Source organism: Ogataea haglerorum (assembly GCF_019207285.1).
Source record: "Ogataea haglerorum isolate 81-453-3 chromosome Unknown 81-453-3_NODE_5_length_632335_cov_97.011461, whole genome shotgun sequence".
In the NCBI taxonomy this organism is placed as follows: Eukaryota; Fungi; Ascomycota; class Pichiomycetes; order Pichiales; family Pichiaceae; genus Ogataea; species Ogataea haglerorum.
This window is the reverse complement of record NW_025065155.1, coordinates 40,108-64,551: the sequence shown is the minus strand read 5'-3', so window position 1 is coordinate 64,551 and position 24,444 is coordinate 40,108. Positions and strand designations below refer to the sequence as shown.

Below are 24,444 nucleotides of genomic sequence, written 5' to 3'. Positions count from 1 at the left end.
TTTTTGTTTAATTCGAAAAAGCTTAAAAAAAAATAGATCTCAATTCAAATGAACATTGTCCCTGAGGTTGCTTTAGCAGCAATAGGTGTGTCTATTTTCAAACCATACTTTGACCAGGCAAATGAATTGGTCAATTATACTTTCATCGATGAGATCTTTCATGTGAATCAAGTAAAGGAGTATTGGAATGGAAACTTTGATTCATGGGATCCGAAGATCACCACGCCCCCGGGTCTATATTATCTGGCAGTTTGGTGGCTCAGACTCACGGGATTGGAGCTCTCGATTGCTAACTTAAGATTGCTCAATTTTGTTGGTGGTGTGCTCCTTATCATTACCACACTCGTCGTCAAGAAATATCACAACCCTGGTCTTTCAGCTCTGTCTCTATTTTCCTCTCCATTGCTGACAATTTATTACTCTCTGTTTTATACCGACATTTGGTCTACGCTCCTCGTCGTCCAGTCATATGTTGTCACAGCCTGTTGGAAACCCACCTTGACGTCAGCCGCAACGTCCTGTTTAATCGGCTCGATCAGTCTATTGTTCCGACAAACTAACATAGTCTGGCTAGCATTTGCACTAGCCGTTATCGTGGACAAGCTGGCAAAGGATAACTATCGCAATATTTTGCAATACGATATGGGTGTCTTTGTCCGAAAGGCGTTTGCTAACTGGAGGATAGTTACTCCTTACGCAATGGTTCTCATCGCATTCATAAATTTTGTTATCAGTAACGGAGGTATAACTATGGGCGACAAGGAGAACCATGTTATTGTTCCTCATCTAAGTCAGATGTTTTACTGCTTTACGTTCATTACCAGCTTTTCCGCCCCGTTGTGGCTCAGTCCGACATTTATTAGAGGTTACTTTGATACGCTGCTCAGCAGAAAGTACTTGGTACTCAATAGCTTTTGGATTTTCATCATGTTCTACATTGTGCAGAACTTCACTTTTTTGCATCCATTCATTCTCGCGGATAACAGACATTATACATTTTATATCATGAGAAGGATTATTTTAAGAACCTGGTACTCCAGATTCTTGCTTCTACCCGTTTATCACTATTCTGCCTATACCGTATACAAACTTTTCACCAGAAACAACTCGACGGTACTATTCATCACATTCGTGATTTGTGTGGCTCTCACTGTCGCCCCGACTCCATTGTTCGAGCCGCGGTATTTCATTCTACCACTGTTGTACTGGAGACTCCAAGTTCGGCCAGTGGCTGACCATTCTCAGTTACGGTTGGGATTAGAGTGTCTATGGAATTACTGGTGGTCAAAGTCTCTATTCCAAGTCTATTTCAATTACGTGTTTGAGTGGGACGACTTACCGGACCCACAACGAATCATCTGGTGAATACTGTTTGTTCATAGGACTTTAACACTTCAAGAAATTTCGAATGTGCAATTATGTAGTCTTCTAGCTCATTGTAAACTTGGCAACTGTACCTAACAAACAGTGATGTTGTTGTATAGGCTACTGGCACAAAGCTATTTCTGGCGAACATGCCATTGGCGGTATATTCTTTGAACTCCTGAAAGTGGTCTTTAATATGTTGCAATAATTCGCTCGATACATCTACCTTCACATTTACCATTGCTGTGGTCAAACTTTCTGTTGAGTTTTCAAGTTTGTCCTGCCCACCCAGTGTGTTGAGCACCTGCTTTGCTAGACCGAAACAGTAGTTTTGAATGTTCTTCTCCCCGCCACATATCTCCTGCCTGAACTTGAGTGCTTCCTCTAGGCAGAAGAAAGACGTATAGTTATTGCTCGCAGTGAACAGAAATCTCTGGTAAAACTTGGAATCCTTATAAGTATGGCTGATTGGCAAAGGCTGAACGAGGTCTTGATGTTTAGGATCAACATACAAGAATGCTGCTCCTCGAGGTAGGAACAACCATTTGTGAAGATTTGATGTATAAAAATCAGGTTTCACGGTATCCAGATCTAGCTCAATAAGGCCAACAGAATGCGCACCATCAACAATGCTCAATGCCTTATATTTTCTAGAGAGCTGCACCAGTTTTTCATAGGGTACTCTAACCCCCGGCATCGAGGTAACTGCGTCAAAGAAACAACACTTATATTCACCGCTTTTGAGCTCGTCCTCATATAATCTGAGAACTTCCTCATCTTCAAGAGGGTAGTCAAGAGTTAGAACTGTCACCTTGAACCCAATTCGCTTGGAGAGATAGTCAATGTTGTTTGCACAGGCCCCATAAATCGTCGACGGGATAAGGAATTTGTCTTCCTTTTTGAGATCGAGAGACCTAAGAACCACAGAAATGCCTGAGGTGGCATTAGGAACAAGTGCAAGGTTCTCAAAACTTGTGTTCACAAATTCACCTAGAACTTTAAGAGACCTTATCATCAAGTTCTGCTGCTCTTTGATCGTGAATTCATCCGGGAATGATAAGTCCTTGAGCATCATTTCCTGATATTTGGACCAGACAGCTTTTGGAACTGAACCGTAAGACCCATGGTTCACAAAACGCTTATCTTTATCTAGCACGAAGTGAGACTTAATGTGATGTCCTAACATAAGAGAGTTTCTATTAGGTGCAATAATTTTTCTGGCCGCGCTCCATATATTATATATATTCGATTTGGTGGTGCTCTTATCTTTATGACTCTTCAGATAAGCCGGGGGAGTATGACTATTTGGGTTGAGGCAAGATCTTCCGAACTGAAGAACATCTGCTCGAACGAAGCGCTGATAGGGTCGAATCCAACTCAGTTGAGCACGTAGAGTGCAGCACCTGAGATACGCATGGAGTATAGACTTAGCGAGTAAAAACGTGAACTTTTTTTTGACATCGTTATTGTTTCTGATTAGAGATGTGCATTTTACTAGCCTCGTCATTGCATCCTGACTATCCATTCATATTACTCTCCAACAGAGATGAATATTTCAGTCGCAAAACAGAACTGGCCTCGTTCAAAGATGAGTCGCAGACACAATTACGACCTATAGACCTTGCTCGAGAGGAGCATGGGACCTGGATAGGGGTAAACAAGGCTGGAAAAGTCGCTGTGCTGGTAAATTTCCGAGAACCAAACACGGGTGATCCTGTTGGACAAATCTCAAGGGGCCTCATACCCGTAATGTTTCTCGAATCGAAACAGCCTTCTGATATATGGGGGGAATTAGTTGGAGAACAAACTCATAATTTTCAGCATGTCGGAGGATTCTCGCTGCTGTTTGGAGAGCTAAGAAGATCGAGCAATTCCGAGGGTATCGAACCTTTACACATACTTTCGAATAGATCAAGCAAGAAAAACACCGTTCTTAAAGGACGAGCCACCGTGGGACTGTCGAACTCTGAATTCGAGCAACCATGGCCCAAAGTGCACATTGGTACACATGTTCTTGAGAAAACTATTGAATCATCAGTGAAAGAGAACTGGTCAGAGGAGTTACTAGTTCAAAACCTGTTCACAGTGATTTCCACGCCGACCCCTGAGTCAAGCCAATGGCAGGGTCTCACGTTTTCTCAAGCATTCGATATGTTCCCAAAAAGTGTATTCATACCGCCAGTGAAGTCGGACACGGGCTACGATTACTATGGCACTAGAACCCAGACTATCATACTACTAAGGAAAAACGGTTACATGAAATTCATCGAGCGCAATCTTCATTCAAGTCCAAATTTGTTTGAGATACCCCAGATCAGTGAATACGGCTTTCAACTGGACGGCTGGAAACCCTGATTGCCCCGGTTCTCCGTTAGCTAATTATCTACAGGTTTACCTATGTAGGCATACCTCGTGTAAATATCAAAAACCTCGGAGAATTCCGAAAGCGCTGAGCGATTTGTTTAAATACATATATCAATCGTCTTCAAGAATCATTCCAATGGTCCGTGTCCTAAGCGAGTCAGAGTTTCAAAGCGAAATCGTTCAAAGATATACCGATGTCGTTGGTGAGAAGCTTGGAGGAAGAGTGCTGGCATGTTCTGACGAGTGGTTCGCAGCCGCAGAGAATCTTATCAAACCTAAAGCACCTATCAGAGATGCTACTCGATTTACATATGCTGGTGCCTGGTACGATGGCTGGGAAACCAGAAGACACAATCCAGAGGAAGCTGACTGGGTGATTATAAAAATGGGTGTTTCGTCGGCAACGTTGATAGGCTGCGAGATCGATACTGCATTTTTCAATGGTAATCATGCTCCTTTCATATCCGTCGAAGCCGCAACCCTGACTGACGACTCAAACTTCGATGGCATTCAATGGGATGAAGTCATTGAGAAAGTGGAATGTGGTCCGTCTCAAAGGCATTTTTTCAAGCGCGAGCAGATCACACCTAAAAAGTACACACATGTGAGATTGAGGATGTATCCTGATGGAGGAATCGCAAGATTTAGACTTTACGGAACAGTCTATCCAGTAATCCCGCAAGATATCCACAGCATAATTGATACAGCCAGCGCAAATAACGGAGGTGTGTGTGTTGCATTTTCAGATCAGCATTTCGGTTCTGCTGATAACCTGCTGCTTCCAGGGCGTGGCCATGATATGTCGGACGGTTGGGAGACCAAGAGATCGCGGACTATCGGTCATACCGATTGGGCCATCATTAAGCTTGGGTTCAAAACCAATGTCACTAAGTTGGTTGTTGATACAGCTCATTACAGGGGTAATTTCCCCCAGTTCATCACAATTGAAGGCATCAATACAGAGGACTACTCTCCCGCCGTGGATGACCCTAAATGGACATATCTTGTCGACAAGACTAAGGTTGGGCCGGACAAAGAACAAGAATATGAGTCTAAGTCAAGCCAGCCAGTTACGCACGTGAAGCTCACCATTATTCCCGACGGCGGAGTCAAGAGACTCAGAGTGTTTGGTACACTAAATGTATAGATTCAAATAATCAAGGCAGTGTTAAAATTTTAGCTTGTAAATCAATGGAGAGAATAGCTCGACAGTTACGTCAACGAGTGCCCGTTATACAGATTGAGCTTATTCAAAACGTAGATCAAGATTTAATCTTGAAAGTCCTCAAGGAGATCGAGCCCCAAAATGCATACTACTGCAAAATGTTCCTAGAGAAACTCGTTCTGTTCCTAGAAGAGAAGGGCGAAGAAGTCAACGACGACTTGTATGAACATTTGAGTGATCTTCTACAGGCGGTCCCACTGAATGCCACTGACACTGAAGTGATATCTTACTGCGTGTCGTGTAAATCTGGAAACAGAGATATGGACTTGAAAGTTCGAGAAGCACCGAATGTAATATCAGGTTTGGGTACTACGGGATTACGCACATGGGAAGCGTCTCTCTACCTGACGCAGTACCTGCTAAATTCTGACCACTGTGACCTTACAGATGCGACAGTCTTGGAACTCGGTTGCGGAACAGGGCTGGTAGGCATGGCCCTCTATAAATATCATCCAACAGTGAAAAAAATATGCATAACAGACGGCGACTCCCAGTTGATAGAAAACCTTCCGTCCAACTTGCAATTGAACGAAATACCAATCGGATCGCCCAAAATTTCAATATCTAAGCTATCTTGGGGCGAAGATGAGCTCCCTGATCCAAATATTGATACCATAGTAGCTGCAGATGTCACATACGACAGCAGCATTTTAGACGATCTTGTTAGTGTAATTTATGAATCAATGACTCAAAACAATCGTGGCTCCACGCTAGTTCGGAATGCATACATCGCTGCTACCGTCAGGAACGAAACTACTTTAGAAGAATTGGAGAAGCTCCTCAATCTTGGAGTTCAGGATAGAATATGGAAATGGACGATTATGGAGCCTATGAGATTTGATGGAATTTGGTATCCTCAAAGTACTCCAGAGATCCGCATTTATAGAATATTCAAGGTATAATATGGTACACTCCTTGCACCCACGCCATATTTTATTGAGAAAAACATAAACAAAAAACATTTTTATACGATCCTTAGGAAAAATAGCTAGAGCAAGGTCAATCATTCATCGGGTTGCAAGTCTATAGATCGGTGGGAGAAGGAAGGGAAGGAAATTCAGTGACTAAGCTCTTATTTATTGTGATAGATGCCCGTGTAATAAAGAATGGAGTCATCAGACTACAAAAATATATCCATGCCTATTTACAGCCAAACGGAAGACGGCGCTTTACAAAAGAATAAATCATCGCTAAACGATATCGGAAATATACTTGACAATTCTCATGCTCGAGTTTGGAAGCCTGAGATTGCGATGAGTGGAAATGATTACAAAAGACTGGAACGTTTATACGGGGACTCCGTCATCCGCATTAACGACCTCATTCGTCATCTGGAACGAGCGGAAAGCGAATTAATGGACAAGGAGAAGCAACTAGATCTGCACTTGCGCCAAATCCATGCGCTTTCCATGGATAACAAAAGGATTACCAACGAACTGAAACAGGAGAGGGAAACACACGATAAAGAATACTTAAATTGGACGGAAACGAGAGAAAAGTTGGAGAAAAAAATCGACCATCTGAATCAAACACTGCATAACCTTCTACAGAACAACAAGTCACTTGAGCAGATACAGACAGATAACATATCGCTCCATGTCGATGATCTCTCACGCTGTAAATTAGAAGTGGATAGGCTGACCAACAAAATCACAATCCTGGAAAAAGAAAACCAATTAGAAGCGCATTCAAAGGTTCTGATTATCGAGGAGCTTGAAATGTGCAAGCTGAGATTTAGTGAGCTCGAAGAAAGATACGAAAAGCTCAAGGATGAATACGCTGAACTACTGGCTGAATTGAGCATGGATTCCACATCCGAGATTCGACTGAACGAGGCTTCAGATTTAGTGACGGACGATCTTAAAGCAACATTAGCTGACGAACTTCAGGAATTAGGCATGCATCCAGTCGTTGGCTCAAGAAAGAGTAGCCAACGACAAACAAGCTTCAATTTCGTTCTTAATAATATCGAACGAGACAGCATAGAGAGGAAGCATTCACAAGAGCTTACAAGAATGAGTTTCCAGATAAAATCTCTGGAACTGCAGAATGAAAAACTTCACTCGTACATCGGTTTCTTGCTTCAGCACATACCTCGCGAAGAAGCTGATGGCGTTGCGATCTACAAAGATCAGCTGGATTATGAATACTCGGATGAGATCAATATTTTGAACGCAAAAAAGACCTTGAAGAAAGTGATCAGAAGCGCTTCTGCTTTACCTATCAGGCCGCAAACATATAATACGACCCACCCTAATTTTGACGATTTGGAAGGGCCCTTTGGACGCCGAAGTTCGTTCTCTGAAATGCTCGAACGCAAAAATAGGCTATCGTACAACACAAACACGTCGCTGAGCGATCAAGACAACATTTTTGATTCATCACATCAGGTCGAAGATGTCGAATACGTGGAACTTGGAGATTCAGATTTTACAATCTCTGAGGCAGATTTTGAAGAAGAGGGTTTGAGCAACAACGAATCATTGAATGTGTCTTTCACGGTGGATCTTACACCATCGTTGAATATCAAAAAACGAAAAAAGTCTAAGCTTTTCAAACGGACTCCTAAGAAGCAAATAGAGAAACTGACCATGTTTGGATCTCCATCGTCAGGCGATCCTTCTTCGACTCTCGTTGGGCGCCCATCAATAAAAGGTTTGCGCAAGTATGCATCCGGCCTAGAGCTGATTGGTGAGGACGAGAAGGAGGATGAACATAAAAAAGACTATGATAATATCCTGTATGATTATGCGAGGTGCGAGGATGACGATTTTGTCAGAATTGAGGTGACCGCGGAGGAGCTGAACATGTTTCGTATTCAATTCAGAAAACTATTGTGCCCAAAACACTTCATAATTCAATGCTGTTGTGAGGAAAATAGCCTATCTAGGCAGGAATTCATCCGCAGATTGTTCTGCTCGCTTGGTTGGCCGACTACAAAACAGAAAGTACCTGAAGCCGAGGTATTTGTGATCGATTAAGCATAAATAGACATGCTAAATGCAATGTAAAAAGTTCATAACAAATATCGTGTTTACCGACAATAAGATTCCGGCAATTAAACGCGTCAAAATAATAAGCTAGGCGCATTAAAAGTAAATCGAACCACTTTTTTATAATGGAGGCCTCTTATTATATATTAGTAGAAATTCTCTATGGACATGAGGGGAGTTTGTAAAGGAGGGGGATTCAGATTCGATATCTTAGGCTCGAATACATGGCTCTACACAATTATATCTACTTCAAGCATCATGATGACAATGCTGGTAAAATAGCCCGACCCCATGATCCTCGTCCAGGTTCCAATTTTGCGATGCCAAAAAATCCTGTGAAGGAGGAAAAAGTTAAGAACAAGGTTGCAGTGAAACCCAAAAGCGACAAGTGAGTTACCAGAAGAATGTTATTGCCACTACTCGGATAATATATCAGTGCGACAGGAATTGACTTATAATACTCGCTAATACATAAAATAATGATCGACTGCCTCTAGTTGCTGGCGCCATAGTTGAAGTTGACCACTAACTCACCGTTTGCCACAGGGAGATTAAAGTCGCTTGGATTGCCGACTACCTCAGCAAGGCCCAACTGGGCTTCTCCGTACTCTGTGGACTTACCAAAGGTGTGATGAGTTTTTACCTGGAATAAAAGTTTTGCATCTTGTGGGGCTTTGAATGGTACCGACTCTCTCCAAGAAATGAGTCCAGTAGAGTCCGCTTTTTGAGACTTAGTTTTGTAAATTTCACGCTTTTTCGATGAAGATAACAGCAACACTTTGACTTGCAATTGATCCTTGTCACTGGCACCACTTAGTCCCACGACAGTAACTCTGCCGGGAAGTGTGTTGCTTCCCTTCGTCGTCGAGGTGAATGAAGTCATGTCGGAGTTTTGTCTTTGATGGCTGGATTTGAATGGAGAGGAAGCTTGTGATCCTGTCTTAAAGGACTGAACAGACTGTGCATCATTGATCTGGTTTGGGGAATGTTGACCATTGCCGTTCCTGTTTAAGTCCATTGACGATTTCTTTTTTCCTCCAAACTTTCTTATCAACCCTCCGCCAACGGAGCCCACACCTGCAACTCCTGCGCCAACAGCACCAACACCTGCACCCATGGCACCCATACCGGCACCCACAGCTCCTGCTCCCGCACTACCAACGAAACCAGCCGCGCCTCCAACCAGTTTCAATGGAACACCTGCAAAGCCTGCAAGCTCTCCAGTTTCAGAAAGCTCAGGTCTCATGTACTTTGGTTCAAAGTAACCTTCGAAGAAAACTGATCCTTGAGTGTCAAGACGAACTTCAAATGGTACTTTTTCTTTTGGTTTGAGTTTTGTAAGGTCCATTGGAGCCGAGCCGAGCAAATCATTATCGCCGGCGACGTCCCAATCATAAACGACAGCTTTCACTTCAGTCCTGCTTCTAGATTTGACAGGAATCGTGACTTGCTCGTTGAAAACAGGATTCAAAGTTTTCTTGACCTTTTCAGTTTTGTAGACTTGAACACCGTTCACGGTTATGGTGACAAATGGATCAGATTTTCCGTTTCTGTCTGCAGCCATCAATCCGACAGCCCGGACAATATTCAAACTCAAAAGTCCAGTATCATCCATAGATTCGGATACTCCGGGCGGAATTGCAGTAGGTACATACTCAAACTGGGCTTCAATGGAATTACCGTCGATGTCAAGAGTGGTAGGTTCTCTGAAGCCCCTGTTGAGCAAATCGTAGACTTTGAATTCCTTCTGAGCAACCACTTCAGTCTTTTTTCTGACATTCTCCTTCGTCGTTATACGAAGCAAGACAGTAGCATTATCCAGATCTCTAATGAAAGCACTACCAGCGTCAGCTCCCATATGGCGTCCTTGGGATTTTTTTGAGATATAATCAGGAAAGGCACGGTCATCCAAAAGAAACTGAATAAAACAGTCAGGCCTGAAAAGCTTTCCTGAAATAATGTTAATACCCAATACACCCGTGTTGTGAGACACCAACTGTTCGAAAGTCATTTCTTTCTTATGGGCATCCACTTCTTCTTCTTCGGTATCCGAGTACCATTCATACTCATTAGGGTGTTTTTTATAGTCTTCCATCATTTTTGCTTGCTCGTTTAACTCCTCCAGTTCGGCTTCTCTGTCCACTTCCTTCGCTCTCTTTTTCTCCTTCAGCTCTTTTTGCGAGTACACTGGGATTGTTGGATAGAACGAGATCGAGTAATAAACTGTACCCCTTTGCTCTTTCTCTTTGTACACGAGTGGTTTTGAAATCAGTTTTGAAGAGCCTTCGTAAGCAAGGTAATTTCCATGCTCGTTCCTTTTAATGTATTTTTGGAGAGAAATTGAAGCAGAGCCAACTAATCTGTCATCAGTCGACTTTTCAACATCCATGCAATCCAACGCAATTTTTTGGTTTTCAGAAATCAAAGGAATGTACACAACTTCGTCAAAAACAGGGTTGAGTTCGTCCTTGACAACCGGAGTTTGCGCAGCAACTCTTCCACCACTAAGCACCCTAACGTAAGGATCAATGTTACCAAAGGTCTCCAAGTTCTTAAGATTTTCGCACTTCTTGATATTGAGTCTGATAGTTCCTAGTGGAGGAACGAAAGCAATTTCCTCACCTAGACCCAAAGCAGCCAGTGGTTTCCAAACAGCCTTGAACCGCAAGTACCCCTTTCCAGAGGTCAGAGAAATGGTCTCTTTCCCTTCAAGAGTACAGAAAATAAGATCGTTCAAAGAAGAAGAAACGTATTGTCCGATGACAGGGGTTCCGTAAGAAGAAGTGTCCTTGACTAGAATCTTAATAGGGGTAGTGGACTTGGAGTGGACCAATTTTTCAAATACAACCTTGAAATCCGGCTCGTTAGAACTTTTGACGACTCTGGATGTGGAGACAAGCTCAGCACCGAAATAAATTTCGGTGAAGGTGGATAGCTTACCAAGCATTGATTTGGATGTATCAAGATCTCTCGCAGATTGCAGTACAAACTTGAAAATACCAACTTCAGATTCTGGTGGAGCTTCCTTGGTCCCATCATCCAAAGTCTTACCCTCCAAAACTGGGAACCACTTCAAGTCGTACACAATCTTTCCGACCCGCTTGTTTTGTTTAGTCAACTTGCTTTCGATCTTCTCTCGAACCTCCTTCTGCATAAGATCAAGCAACTCAAATGATGATGTTCCAAGCTCCTCTACCTCGTCTTCATCAAATGTCAAGAGCTTGAAGTTGAGCTTCTGATTCAAATCATTGACCAAAAGGTACTTCATTTCATTGAAGATCGGAGCATTGGTTTTTGCTTTGATATCAGTCACATATGGATCAACGGCGCCTTGATCGGTCGAAAATTCGACATATGGACTAATATTGGAATTCTTGAAGTATTCTGCACCTCTTATGTTGACGGCGAGGACACCTATAGCCTCAGGCAACATGCCTTCGAAGATCTCTTCGACATCAATATCAAGCGAGTTAGGAGCATACAGCATTGGTCCAAGATTTGCATGAATCAGACTGTTGACAAAAGAAGATAACCCAGGAATCATAGACATGATGTCAATACCAAAAGTGTTACCACCGACTGGCTTCAAAGCATAATCAATTGAAGGCGGTTCCAGAAACGAAACCGAAACAATCTTTATGTGCGGCATGTTGTTGCTGAGTTTCATCGTAATTCTCATTTTACCTTTGAACGACATATCTTCAACCAAAATTGGAAGAGAGGCTCCCACAAAACCTTTACCGACTCTGACTCCAAGAGCGACTTTTGGGTCAATCTTTTTCCTGAGTTCATTCTTGGTCATGTCATCTGTATCATTGGGAGTAAAACCAAAATCCCAGTCCATCTGCCAGACATCTTTACCAAGTTTGGTGAAAGACTTGATGCTATCAACCTTGGGTGCTTTTGTACCGAGAGTAAACTCATCCAATGTCAGTTTGTCGATTGGCGGAGGTGGTGCCACGTCCTTAAGCACAGTGTTTGCTTGGGTGATGACCATTTCACTTAGGGCAGGCATGTAAATCACCCAGAATTTTGCCAGGAAACTATTCAACCATTCCATGGTTTCAACCTTGTTCTCTAAATGTTTGGCGGCACTAAGTCTCAACATATCATCCCTCAGGTTTCTATTGAAACGTCTGAACTCATTTCTGTATGAGGCGGAGGCGCAAATCAAGACGAAACCAAGCGAAAACAAACCACCCCCCAATCTTGCTGTAAGCCACGCAAATAAGCAAGTTCCTACCATCAAGGAGCAATTGTAATAGAAGTCTGAGTAATATTTGTCTTTTAGGTAATTTTGAATGAGGTAGTCACCAGAATCCATGTTTATGGCCTTCAACTCTTCAATACTGGGAGGGTGCAGAGGATCGATAAACGATCCAATTTTCTGCCAGGGAAAATCAAGTTTTCCGGAAGCCGGAGCATGGAACTCTTTGTAGGGCTGTGAGGTCGTCGATTGGGCTTTGCTGGCTAGCACCGATGTATTCGAACCATTAATGAATGGCTTTTTCTCAGATGAAGTCATTATTTTGTGAATAGCAAACGATGATGCAATGTCTTCTATGAGCTTTTCTCTGATGCAAAGAGTCCAAAAGAATTGGTGGAAATATGCTCTCAACTCAATGATATTGCAACTTAGTTATCGGATTGGAATACGTGTATTTTCTTCAATGTAATTTCAGCTAGCACCGATATGAAAACATTAACTTTCCAATTCCAAGTGAAATTATAGTGCGTCACGGCAGTGCTAACAAAAACTTCGGTACAGGATAAAACCCGTACATCTGCCTAATACAAGCGAGACTTTTGGAGGTACAAAATTTACCACCCAGTGCATCATGCGTCGATCGTCGTTTACTATTAAATATTCGTTTTATTATTTACACCTCGATAGGTTTGTCAACGTTCGGTTCGTTAATGTTTTTGCTCAAAGATTTGATCAGCTCACGTTGTTTCCTTAAAACAGCACACCAATTCTTTCTATCAATCAAGTCTTTCAGCTGATCTAGAATTATGACATTGAAATCTCCGCCAATTCTCCCGAGACTTTGCGAGCAGTAGATGAGTTGTAGAAGTAATCCATCCTTATTTGTAGCTCCAACCTGGCTCCAATTCTCTTTCAATATTTCACATAAACGGTATATTATAGATTTGATAAAAGAATAAAGGAGATTCTTGACTGCCTTGTTGTTATCATTCGGAAATATAGACTCAAAGGTCAAGACAGTCTGAAAGCAGTGCTCTCTGATTACTTCAACACTTCGCTTTAAATAATTATCGATAGAGTTGCTCTTCTTCAATGGAATCAGCACATCGAGCTCATTCGAGATGAATTGGTAACGAGATTTTAGGAAGATCTTCTGCAGAAATTCGTTACTGACCAGATCTGTATCCTTTTCCTGAGCCAATTTGTTCTCCTCCTGCTCTTTAAACCTTTTCTGGAACGGTCCTATGCGCTTCAAATAAGTGACAATCTTTATGATCGAAGATTGGCGAAGATCAGTATTTAGCAAACGGATGAGTCCATTCACCATTTCTCTTATCTCGAGTTGAACATCATGCTCTACCCTTTGTACGATAGCGATGTCTGAATACCTAATTGACAGTCTTCGCACATGTGATGCGATTTCTACACACTCGGCATAATGACCTGTCTTCACACAAGCATTAGCGAGAGCAGGCAGCTCTAAAATGTCCATGATATTATCCATCTTGCTCAAAATGACAGACGATGATTGTCGATTTTCTTGTAGTTGTTCATGTTTGGAGTACTGATGTTGAGTTTTTAGTAAGTCTTTCCAATTGCTTTCTTCGGATTTTTGCTGAGTGTCCATAGCGTCTTCTGTTTTGCTGAAATTGGTGGATAGAAATTCGCGGCATTCATTGAAATCATTTCTGAACATAGAAACACAATCATTATAAACCTTATTCAGTTTTAACGACTTGTTTAGGTTTGAATAGACACATTTCTTAGCCTGCGATTCTATGACTCGTTGAGATGATTCTAGTTCTGCAATTTGTTCTATCAGAGTGTGTCCCGGATGTTCGCTTTCGGAGCTTGGTTTCACATTCGTTGAAAGTAAAGTCTCTGACCTATCCTGATTTAACAAATTAGTGAGAAAATTCAGCGCTTCGGTTTTGTAGGCCTCAGAACTATCCAGAAGATTTTCGACCTCTGGAGGAAGATCATCCCATAATGTTTCCAAAAGTAATTCCGTTGAGTCGCTCATCATGGGCGTCCAAAATTATGTTTTCTGCTTACCTGTAATTCAAGATCGACCTAAGGTTATGAGCCCGCACGAGGCCGATTGACTTTCATGCAGCAGCATAGAGAAAAAACAGCACTCGCTTCTCAATTGTTAGGTCATGGAAGGTCTATTCTTCAATATTGACAGCGGATTCATTGAAGGTCTGGTGCGTGGATACAGAGATGGCCTACTTAAATCGTCTCAGTATATCAATCTCACTCAGTGCGACTCATTGGAAGATTTGAAACTGCAGCTTTCAGCCACAGATTATGGTAATTTTCTTTCAAATGTCTCAGGCTCGCTGTCAACCACTATTATCGAGGAGAAGCTGAATGAAAAGCTTGTGGAGCAATTCAGATATATAAGGTCACAGGCGACTGAACCATTGGCGAAATTTATGGATTTTATAACCTATGGTTATATGATTGACAACGTTGCTCTTATGATTACGGGCACTATCCATGAAAGGGATCGATCTGAAATTCTTGAGAGGTGTCATCCGTTAGGATGGTTTGAAACATTACCAACTCTTTCGGTTGCTACGGATATTGATTCACTCTATCAAACTGTACTTATTGACACGCCATTAGCTCCTTACTTTAAAAATTGTCTCTCGGTTGATGATTTGGACGACATGAACATAGAAATCATCAAGAATACCCTTTATAAAGCTTATTTGGAAGACTTCATGCAGTTTTGCAAAACCAAACTCCCTTCACCTTCCGATGAAATCATGGAAAGGCTGATCAATTTCGAGGCTGATAAGAGAGCTATCAATATTTGCATCAATTCGCTTGATACAGAACTGGGAACTGACGACAAGCTTAAGCTTTTGCCGGCGCTTGGAAAACTATCTAACACCGCTTATCAGCATCAGATGGCTCAAAGTGATGATCTCGAAAATTTAAAGACGATCATTACCTCCTTGGGTGAGTATCGCAACTTTTTTGATACCACCAATGGCAAGAATCTCGAGGATCATTTCTATGAGTACGAGATGAGGCTCTGTAAGGATGCCTTTACCCAACAATTTACCATCAGTACCGTATGGGCCTACGTCAGATCGAAAGAACAAGAAATTAGAAATATAACATGGATTGCGGAATGTATTGCTCAAAATCAAAAAGAGAGAATAAATAACTACATATCTGTCTACTAGACGTGAATGTTTTAAGATACAGAAGTCATTAATTCGTTAATTATAAAGATACTTGAATGATTCGTCGGCATGGCGAAATCTGGAGGTAAGCGTTGCTGGATCCTGGTTGCTTCTCGAATGGCTCTACGTCCTTGCCTTGGTACGTATCCACCCTCGGACATTGACTCAAATCCAAAAACTTCAAATTTTGAAGATTTGACAAGATCTTATCAACTCCCTGGCGAGTGACCCTGATACATCCCCTCAAAAAAAGAATTTCTAAACAGGCAAGGCGAGCTAAAAAAGCTAGCGAGTTATCACTGACTGCTGACCCACAGAAGGATAGATTCAACGATCGCAAATACCTGCAATTCAGACATAACATGGCAAGCGACTTATCTGTCAAAACGCAACAAAAGGTGAGGTCTAATTCTTCTAGATTGGGACATGCAACCGATAGATGGGATATAGCAGCATCTGAAAGAAAGGTACAATCTCGTAATACAAGCACCCTCAGATTGGAAAACCGTGTCTGTGACCAAAACATGAACCCACCGTCTGTGATTGTAGTGCATCTAGTAAGATTCAGCGATGTTAATTGTTGCGAGGCATTTTTCGCAATTTGGCACATTGTCCTATCTGTCAAATACTTACAGTAGGACAGATTAAGTGTCTGCAAATTCGGACAACCATACTTGGACCCTTGTGGTGTGATCAACCTCTCAATGACATCATCGCGAACTTTTGGGCAGTTTGAAAAGTCGATTAAATCTAATTCCCTAGCGACAATGCTCAGATCCATAATAGACATAGCGGAGATATTCCAGTTATTGCTCATATGGAGCTTCTTTATGCACCCTCTTATTCCGATTTCGTTAATCATATAGGAAAACCCAGCATCCGTGATATGGAAACAACTGGAAACGTTAATCTCTTCAGGGCGTGGTCCAACGAAATTGGTGATCTGGATAAGAGCATTGTCTGAAAGATCTCGTTTCCATGGAGTAAGATCAAGCGTCTTTATCAGTTCTGGTCCCAGGTATAAGAGTTGCTTCCATTTTTTGCAAACTGTCGCAAATCTCATCAAATCGGGTAAATCCAGATACTTGAATATCTTCATAAAGATGGAGTCCGGAAAAGGACCGGAAGATAGAAGAGAAGACCGGCGCTGGCTATTGTTGATGTTTAATAGTCGTAAACGATGATCATGAGGAATATAGTGGAAGGTAGGTCTGAGAGAGTTCCCAAACCTGTAAAGCGATCCTGACACTGGATTTAGTGATGGAACGTTCCACTGAATGGTCGTTTGTTCAGGCTTCAAAAGCCTATCAGATACCAAAGGTGGAGACGGCGGATTGTCCATTCTCGCAAGGTCTTGTGATCCTGCTGTGCTCACCGAATCTAAGTAAGATGGCGTCATCACAGAATCAAGAGAGCTTGGAGGTTCTGATTCATATGTTTCATGATTCCATGAGATACTATGAGATATTAACTTCTCTCTGTTGTCCCCAATCAAGGAAAAAGCATACGTTCGATCACCAGTTGTTATGTCCGTAGAATGAATCATTTCCCCAACAGAGTCCTTTTTCTTCAATCTTTCCCATGCAGTGTACTTCATGTCTTCGGCAACAACCGGATAACATTTACAGAGATCCTCTAGGATGTTGCCTTTCACCACAAGCACTTCGGATTCGGAAACTGCACGTACATCGGCTGATCTGTTCTCAGTCGTAGAGGAAGGGAGATCATCGCGCAGAGAAGACAAGAATGACATCTCACCAAAGTATTTACCACTTCCCAGTCTTGCAACAACGATATGGCTAGCATTTTCAGCATCTAGCACTTCAACTTCTCCGAATACAACGAAGTAGATGTCTCTTCCAGCATCTCCCTTTTTGAATATATATTCCATTGGTTCGAAAATTTTGATCTCTACCTTGAGGGCAAGTTCATGGAACACGTCCAATGGTAGAGATTTGAAAATTGGTAGACCCTTCAGGAATTCTCTCACGGAAATAGAATTATCGATACTTCCCGTCAGAATCGTTGATGGCTGCTCAATGTATATTTGCGAGGGATCAAATGGATCAAGCGTTTTCAAAACTGGTGTGTTAGCATCTGATGTCGGCGGAAGAACGGGACCCGGTGAAGGTTCATTCTCAAAGGCGGTAATCGAGTCGTTGTTATACTTCGAAGGTACTTGTAAGTTTTCACGTCTTTGGAAAAGAAAATTTGTGGATGGCTTTCCTTTTTGTTTTCGCTTCTGCTGCATTGCAAGCCGTTCTTGACCTTCATCTCTAATCAAACGTTCAATCGTGGGATAGTCTGATAGAACAACACCTAATGCACCTTTAGTGAGGACCCCTAACAGTACTTTCGTTCTGGCCACCACTGTTGCGGTTCTTGGTCTGTTAAAAAGAATACCAATCTCGCCAAAAAACGATCCTGCCGCTAGCTCTGCATACAATGCTTCACCGTCTGTGGATGTCACACCCACTGTACCTCTTAAGATCCAATACATCGACTTTGCTTGCTCACCTGCCTTCACGATGTATTCTTGTGGACAATACTGCACTGGCTTCAATGAGCGCCCTAGGGCAGTCAAAAAAGATTTCGGGGCGTTCTCGAACAGCGCAAACGACTTGAGCCTATTAAGCAATTCTGGAGGTATACTGGTGATTTGAGTGTAGTCTTCTTCTTCACTGCTTTCAAAATACGCGTAACTTCTCTGCCGTCGATGTCGTTTGGCTGAGTTTTCATCTGAGGAAGAATCAAATTTGGCATCTAAGCATGTGGATGGATGTTCTCTACTGCGCTTGTGTCTCCGCTCGCCAGCGAAATATCGATCTCCTTCATCGTCCGATAAAGGAGAGCGTCTGCAAGGCTTAAAGTCAAGCAACCCACTCGATCTGTAAGATGTTGTGGGCCTCATCACGCAGGACCCTCAAAACAAAGGCAAAGGTTGCAATTTTTAAATTTCAGAATTTAAGCAATTTTACAAACCTAGAATATTTCAGTTGATTCAATTGCAGGTTGCGCAAATTTCTAAAGTATCCCAGGTAACTTGGGCAACCTATATTTCGCGGAGATAATGCGAAACATATGTGCTACTCAACATAGAGCACGTGGGACCTGCAATTTGTCAGATCCTTGACGCAAACATATTCGTAGTTGATGATTTGTATATCTTCACGTCAGAGTTTCCTCAAGTGACGCCCAGTATTCATCTATTGCCCGGACAAAACGATCGTTAGAAATAACCTCATCCTCTCGATAATTAACCGGCATCAGTGGATTCCTGACAACTGTAGGCAAATATATAGAATGGTAAATCTCAATCAAAGATGATTGTAAGCTACGAGCCGCAGGATGCGTCACAACAACAAATCTCAATCCATTCATGGTCTCGTAGTAATGGCATTTGTAATTAAGCGTACGGAATGATTGTAATGCGTTGAAACTATTGAGATTGGATGTATTGAATTCTTCCTCCTGATGTGTCTCTGTCTGTGGTGTACATACCGACCCAGCTATTTTTCTCAAGGAAAAAAGTGTACCGAATAGAAGTTTCGATGTGTTATTATTATTCTGAGCGTTGACAGTGCCCTTTTGTATGAGTTCCTGGGCCTTGTGATTATTTGATGCAGACGAGAGTAATCTTTGTCCTCTTCCTGATGATATAGATGAGTTTTGTGTGGACTGAGAGGAGGTTGGCAAAGAGGACGTGTTTTCATAGCTTGGATTAGGTGCAAATTGTGCCGATCCCTTACTTTTTGGGGTTGATTTCAGGACATTGCCGGATGGATCTTGAGAGCCTGTTCCATATTCCCGACTGAATATGCAATTACAATGTCTATCGTATATCCAAAACGAATAGATTGGCATCGACAGTGTATTTTACTTTCTGAAATTATTTGCAATTATTTCAGGCATCTGTGCACCACTAAATATATCTACCCTATAGGAAGTCTGCCTATTAAAAGGACAACAAGTCAACAACACCATTCCCTTGACCGTTCGATGGAATTTGACTAGTGGCTTCTTCTTTAGATGTGGATGAAACGAGCCCAGGTTCATTCTCGACAGCAGACTTTGCAGGAGAAGGGGATGGCTTACTGGCCGTAGAGGTCGATGGCTGAAGATGCGTCTTCGTTTTGGCAGACGATAACAGACTTCCAAATATATCATCGTTTTTCTTTGGGTTGGTGATTGCCGGTTCAACGTGGTTAGACAGTTGCGGAGGATAAGGTGTTGCGGCAGGCGATTGAAGGAAGGAAGCTGCTGGATTGTTAGCTTGTTGACCGTATGATGCGTTCAAAAGGTCAGCGAGATTGTTGTGAGGCTGCACAACCTGCGCCGAAGTAGAGGCACTTTGAAATTCATCGAACTCATCTTCTTCATCATGAACGGTACCAGCAGTTGAAGTGGCAGCTGGTTTGTCGTCAAAGGAAAACAAGTCAACTTTAGGTTGAGCGCTGGCTGTAACACTTGAGGCTTGCACAGACGGCTTGCTTGTTTTCCTGGAATTGCTGTGATGCTCAACATCGTACTCCTCAAATTTCTTCGACGCGTTAGTCGGAGCTTGCTCTTCGAATCTTTGCCCAAAAACTCCGCCATCGCCGAAAACCCTTCCAGCGTAACCGGCATCCTCCTCGTCATAGTCATAACTTGATGAGACAGCATTTGTCCTTCTCAAAGATGATGATCCCATATAGGCCGAGTTAGAGGAAACAGCTCCAAATTTCTTTGCATTTTCTTTGGCCTTTCTTCTTTCCTGACGAATTTTGGACTCATCGTTGAGTAAAGCTGAAAGTTCCCTAGCTCTGTTGCGAACATTTATACCCTGGTCAACTCCCTTTGAATCTATATAGTGAAATGACTTGAGCATGCTTACCAAGTTCACATTGGCTCTTGCATCATCAACAAAGCGTTCAGAGCCGTGTTTCACCAAGTATTCCATGAGTTGTAATGCCTTGTATATTTGTCTCCATTCGTGTGCTGACTTTTCAGTAAACCGTCTAAATATCATTGCACAAATCTCTTCTCTTTCAGGATAACTGAAAGTACCTCTAGCAATTTCGGACATGACACTTGTTGGTGTACCCCAAGGATCATTATTCGTGGCTTCCCTAACCTTGGCCTCCATCTCACTCAAATTAAGCACCGCATTTTGAGCCTTTCTAACGTAAGCTTTCACCTCGTAAAGAGAGAGATTATTCAATGTTTTTCCCAAAGAGTCCATTTTCACACCTATGATTGAATCTCGAATTTATCTTCGTCTTCAAGCCATTTGTCCAGAAACTTAATCGTCGTCTGGTGACAAGTTTCATAACCATCGACGCGACTATTCGAAGTCGCTTATCGAAATTGGGCTGTGTACAATTTGATCCTCCGAAAATTAATTGTCATTGAGATACAAGTTTCAAGAACTGAATTCCAACCTGAGTGCCAAGCGTTAATTTTATGATGTCCTCACATAATACGGTAGCTGCCGAAAGTCCGATCTTCTCAGATACTACTAAATATTCCTCAGACGTTGAGCATGGTAATCAGATATCAACAAAGTCACAGAGTGAAGGTTTCGGCAAACGGCGATCAGTTGCCTGTAAAGCGTGCCATGCTCTAAAAGTGAAATGTGTTCCTGGTGATCCGAAGAATCAACTGGGTACTTGTGTTCGGTGTCGCAAGGCAAATAGAATCTGCGAATTTGATCTGACACAGTCCAGGAAAAAGAGGAAGCCTTCGGGACCAGGTGGCTCCATTTCCAAAGTTCGGCTTTTAGAATCCAAATTGACGGAACTGCAGGACCTCTTAGAATCAAAAAACAAAACTATTGATCAACAAGCCAAAACTATTGCCGAACAACAACATATGATGATGAGTCCAGCTGTTTTGAACGATGATTCTCAGCATCAGGTTTTGCACTCTCCACAGTCATCGGTCAACCCCAATTCACAATCATACAGAACAACTGACAAGTTTGAAACATTGTCTCCTGCTCAGCGATTTGAAAAGGAGATCAAGTTTCTTGAGAGTGTTTCAAAAGAGCAATCCTTGTGTTCTACTTCTGCCATAGTCGATATTTCTGAGCAAAGAATTCGAATGTGTAAGGAAAAGTTGAACTATCGTGAAAACGACATCATTACTAGAGGCTTGTTAACAGAAGAACAGTGTGCTAGGCTGTTTCAGATGTTCTTGGACAAAATACTTCCGAAAAGTCCCATTTTGCAAATGCCTAGAGATACCACTCTTGCATCAATGCGACAGAAGAAACCGCTTCTGCTTTTATCTTGTGTTTATGTTGCCACAATATTGGATGAAGAGCCATGTTACCTACCATTTGAGCTACAGTTGCGTATCGAAACGCTGGTGTTTGAAACTCTAATTGGTGAAATCCTTTTGATAGGAGAAAAAAGTCTCGAGCTACTAAAGTCTTTATTACTCTTGTGCATATGGTATATTCCCCCGGAACTATTTCAACATAGAAGATATCACATGATAAATTGTCTTTGCGTCTCGATGTTACACGATTTGGGTATGACTGGGAGGCCTTATTTCTTTTATAGTAAAGAAGAAGGAGCTGTGAAGAAAAAAGCCGCTTGTGCTTTCGAAGATCCTGAAGATCTAGAGAGCAAGAGTTTGTTGTTATTGACATATTTCAATTCCGTGTCAATCTCATTATTTCTTAGAAAAAGGTTGCCAGTGCAATGGACTGAATATTGTGATCAATATTGTATTGATTTGGAGGCAACAAAGGAGCCGCGCTACATCATGGTTTCTATTTATTCTAGACTCAACTGCATTCTCGAGAAAATACACTACGGGGTCCATTCGAGTGTCGAACAACCAACGGGTATAGAATTAGCTTACGGAATGAACAAGTACATTACAGAAGAGATCCGGAAAAAACTTAATACACTCAAGGGAAAGATCATTGATTTCACGAAAGATGATGAACAATCTTTTCATTCAATGATGTCATACTTTTTTTCTGTCCAGGCGTACCTTTATGAGCCAGCATTGCAGGCTATGTTCAGCTCAAATATGGCAGAATTAGGATCTGTGAAATTACCAGATTATTTGGCAGAAGCGATTGAGTGCTCTACGGAATCGTGTGTTTTAGCACTCAAACACTTTTTGCACCTGAAGGAAGAATCTATCACAGTGGAACCATTCTTTCACTCATCACGTATAATCTTTACCGCAGGTATGTTGTTGAGAATTCGCTATCTGAGCATCAGTATTCCAGTTTTGAGTCAGTATGGTTGCATGACAGAGGACACGATGAATGTCGTCAAAAGTTTAGCCTCGTTAGTTTATCGGACGTCTTTGAAATACCCTAGGAATCATTATCTGAATAAAATGCGATTGGTTTTATCTTTGTTCACACAGACATTTCTATCGCAATGCCAATCTGCGTACAAAACATTGCTGCACAATAGGCTACCGTCAGAACTGGGTCAAAAATCTGGTGTCAAATCCACACAGCATGCATTCGTAAGTCCCTTCACCAATTCTCATTACCCTCCTGATAATTCTCCCAACGTCCCACACGAAATGAGCTACATTTCCACCGCTACTCTCCCCAAAGAGAAAGTCAACACATACAACCAAAATGGAAATTCTGGCGCATCGTTGGAATACGCCCCTGATGGCACAGCCGCATCTTTAGCAGGAACAACTACGCAATTAACCAACCCCCAGTTCCGACAAAATCTTCCGTCTCCAGTGATAGGATCGCAGGAAGTACTGTCCCCACACATACAACCGGCGCTAAATTACTCTACTAGTGAAGATAGCATGGCAGAGAATCTGGAGTATCAATATTGGGCTCTGAACGACGAGTTCTGGAGTACACTATTTGTCAATATTGATGGAAGAAGTAACGAGCAAGATTTAAACAATTTTTACATGAATGAATCCCTGAACAAACTCTAATATAGACTGACAATTCAAATTTTTGAAGCCTGCAATTAAATTACCGACTTGTGACTGTCTTTTCTATATAGGTGTGAGGTGTTTTATATGTTACCGTCGAAAGTCGCGTCAGACTGCTGAAAATTGTTAGTTGATTTGGTGTTAGGTGCAAATCCAGGCTATTTTCTTTGGGTGAAAATTTATAGATTCACTGTATACTAACTATATACTCGATCGGACTATAAGATTAGAGAAAATGGCTCTTGTAAGTACTGAACCTTCTTGTTGCGAGGTGCTGAGATTAAAGATCGTCATTTTCCGATACAATAACGCATAGTGTCTGCTACGGATTGGACCATTTGGTATTAAACGTTCTTATATATTCTCAGAAGACACTATGAACCACATGCTCTGTTTAGTTAATAGCGTTGTCCAGGGATGGATATTTCCAAAAGGATAAATTGAAGACGAATCTTCTGTCAGCAATATCTCTGTCATTTCCCCTAACTAACAACGAAGAACCAGAAGTGGTACCCAGCGGAGCAAGTTTCTGTTGCCAAAAAGTCAAGAAAGACCGCTAGAACGCAAAAGTTGAGATCCACCTTGAAACCGGGTGCTGTCCTCATTTTGCTTGCTGGCAGATTCAGAGGGAAAAGAGTTGTTTTTCTGAAAAGCCTCGACGACAATACTCTGCTCGTCTCTGGACCATTCAAAGTCAATGGTGTTCCATTGAGAAGAGTGAATGCCAGATATGTTATTGCAACCTCTACTTCTGTGGACATTGCAGGCATTGATCTCTCCAAGTTTGATTCCGCATATTTTGACAACAAACCAGAAAAGGGAAACAAATCCGAGAAAGAATTCTTTGGTGAAAGTGCGAAGAAAGAGATCAGAAGTGACAGAGTAGCCGACCAGAAATCCATTGATAAGGCTTTGATTACTGAAATAAAGAAAATACCATTTCTGAAACAGTATTTGGCGTCTTCTTTCTCTTTGAAAAGTGGTGACAAGCCACATGCAATGGCGTTCTGAGTTGAGAGCTACGTATTTATGCTTCAAATGAATTACATAAGTTAAAGGTTATAGGTAGTAATTAGGACGTCAATGGATTCTCCTAGAATGCCCGGACATTTTAAATTTAATTCAGCCGCGTAGCCTTAGGTGCAGTGTTAACAATAGCAACAAGAACAAGAA

At 41.9% G+C, this 24,444-nt stretch overlaps 14 protein-coding genes across 14 annotated transcripts; 8 read left to right on the top strand and 6 right to left on the bottom strand.

The window, feature by feature from the left end:
- Window positions 1–48: 48 nt before the first annotated feature.
- Window positions 49–1,235, top strand: KL911_001978 (uncharacterized protein; the record flags this gene model as incomplete). Its single annotated transcript, XM_043196995.1, has 2 exons — window positions 49–777; window positions 1,101–1,235. 2 exons carry the CDS (start codon window positions 49–51, stop codon window positions 1,233–1,235), a joined length of 864 nt encoding a protein of 287 aa, XP_043054983.1.
- Window positions 1,236–1,354: 119 nt separating this feature from the next.
- On the bottom strand, window positions 1,355–2,551 carry KL911_001977 (uncharacterized protein; the record flags this gene model as incomplete). The annotated part of the gene is made up of 1 exon (XM_043196994.1): window positions 1,355–2,551. One exon carries the CDS (start codon window positions 2,549–2,551, stop codon window positions 1,355–1,357), a length of 1,197 nt encoding a protein of 398 aa, XP_043054982.1.
- Window positions 2,552–2,847: 296 nt separating this feature from the next.
- On the top strand, window positions 2,848–3,720 carry KL911_001976 (uncharacterized protein; the record flags this gene model as incomplete). Its single annotated transcript, XM_043196993.1, has 1 exon — window positions 2,848–3,720. The coding sequence occupies one exon, from the start codon at window positions 2,848–2,850 to the stop codon at window positions 3,718–3,720; it is 873 nt and encodes a 290-aa protein (XP_043054981.1).
- Window positions 3,721–3,865: 145 nt separating this feature from the next.
- KL911_001975 (uncharacterized protein) lies at window positions 3,866–4,876 on the top strand (the record flags this gene model as incomplete). The annotated part of the gene is made up of 1 exon (XM_043196992.1): window positions 3,866–4,876. The coding sequence occupies one exon, from the start codon at window positions 3,866–3,868 to the stop codon at window positions 4,874–4,876; it is 1,011 nt and encodes a 336-aa protein (XP_043054980.1).
- Window positions 4,877–4,920: 44 nt separating this feature from the next.
- On the top strand, window positions 4,921–5,856 carry KL911_001974 (uncharacterized protein; the record flags this gene model as incomplete). Its single annotated transcript, XM_043196991.1, has 1 exon — window positions 4,921–5,856. One exon carries the CDS (start codon window positions 4,921–4,923, stop codon window positions 5,854–5,856), a length of 936 nt encoding a protein of 311 aa, XP_043054979.1.
- A 234-nt stretch (window positions 5,857–6,090) lies between these two features.
- On the top strand, window positions 6,091–7,935 carry KL911_001973 (uncharacterized protein; the record flags this gene model as incomplete). Its single annotated transcript, XM_043196990.1, has 1 exon — window positions 6,091–7,935. One exon carries the CDS (start codon window positions 6,091–6,093, stop codon window positions 7,933–7,935), a length of 1,845 nt encoding a protein of 614 aa, XP_043054978.1.
- A 505-nt stretch (window positions 7,936–8,440) lies between these two features.
- Window positions 8,441–12,472, bottom strand: KL911_001972 (uncharacterized protein; the record flags this gene model as incomplete). Its single annotated transcript, XM_043196989.1, has 1 exon — window positions 8,441–12,472. The coding sequence occupies one exon, from the start codon at window positions 12,470–12,472 to the stop codon at window positions 8,441–8,443; it is 4,032 nt and encodes a 1,343-aa protein (XP_043054977.1).
- A 355-nt stretch (window positions 12,473–12,827) lies between these two features.
- KL911_001971 (uncharacterized protein) lies at window positions 12,828–14,180 on the bottom strand (the record flags this gene model as incomplete). The annotated part of the gene is made up of 1 exon (XM_043196988.1): window positions 12,828–14,180. The coding sequence occupies one exon, from the start codon at window positions 14,178–14,180 to the stop codon at window positions 12,828–12,830; it is 1,353 nt and encodes a 450-aa protein (XP_043054976.1).
- Window positions 14,181–14,313: 133 nt separating this feature from the next.
- KL911_001970 (uncharacterized protein) lies at window positions 14,314–15,354 on the top strand (the record flags this gene model as incomplete). The annotated part of the gene is made up of 1 exon (XM_043196987.1): window positions 14,314–15,354. The coding sequence occupies one exon, from the start codon at window positions 14,314–14,316 to the stop codon at window positions 15,352–15,354; it is 1,041 nt and encodes a 346-aa protein (XP_043054975.1).
- Window positions 15,355–15,394: 40 nt separating this feature from the next.
- KL911_001969 (uncharacterized protein) lies at window positions 15,395–18,265 on the bottom strand (the record flags this gene model as incomplete). The annotated part of the gene is made up of 1 exon (XM_043196985.1): window positions 15,395–18,265. The coding sequence occupies one exon, from the start codon at window positions 18,263–18,265 to the stop codon at window positions 15,395–15,397; it is 2,871 nt and encodes a 956-aa protein (XP_043054974.1).
- A 257-nt stretch (window positions 18,266–18,522) lies between these two features.
- Window positions 18,523–19,218, bottom strand: KL911_001968 (uncharacterized protein; the record flags this gene model as incomplete). The annotated part of the gene is made up of 1 exon (XM_043196984.1): window positions 18,523–19,218. One exon carries the CDS (start codon window positions 19,216–19,218, stop codon window positions 18,523–18,525), a length of 696 nt encoding a protein of 231 aa, XP_043054973.1.
- Window positions 19,219–19,309: 91 nt separating this feature from the next.
- Window positions 19,310–20,575, bottom strand: KL911_001967 (uncharacterized protein; the record flags this gene model as incomplete). The annotated part of the gene is made up of 1 exon (XM_043196983.1): window positions 19,310–20,575. One exon carries the CDS (start codon window positions 20,573–20,575, stop codon window positions 19,310–19,312), a length of 1,266 nt encoding a protein of 421 aa, XP_043054972.1.
- A 221-nt stretch (window positions 20,576–20,796) lies between these two features.
- Window positions 20,797–23,271, top strand: KL911_001966 (uncharacterized protein; the record flags this gene model as incomplete). The annotated part of the gene is made up of 1 exon (XM_043196982.1): window positions 20,797–23,271. One exon carries the CDS (start codon window positions 20,797–20,799, stop codon window positions 23,269–23,271), a length of 2,475 nt encoding a protein of 824 aa, XP_043054971.1.
- Window positions 23,272–23,358: 87 nt separating this feature from the next.
- KL911_001965 (uncharacterized protein) lies at window positions 23,359–24,282 on the top strand (the record flags this gene model as incomplete). The annotated part of the gene is made up of 2 exons (XM_043196981.1): window positions 23,359–23,373; window positions 23,779–24,282. The coding sequence occupies 2 exons, from the start codon at window positions 23,359–23,361 to the stop codon at window positions 24,280–24,282; spliced, it is 519 nt and encodes a 172-aa protein (XP_043054970.1).
- Between the last annotated feature and the right edge of the window lie 162 nt (window positions 24,283–24,444).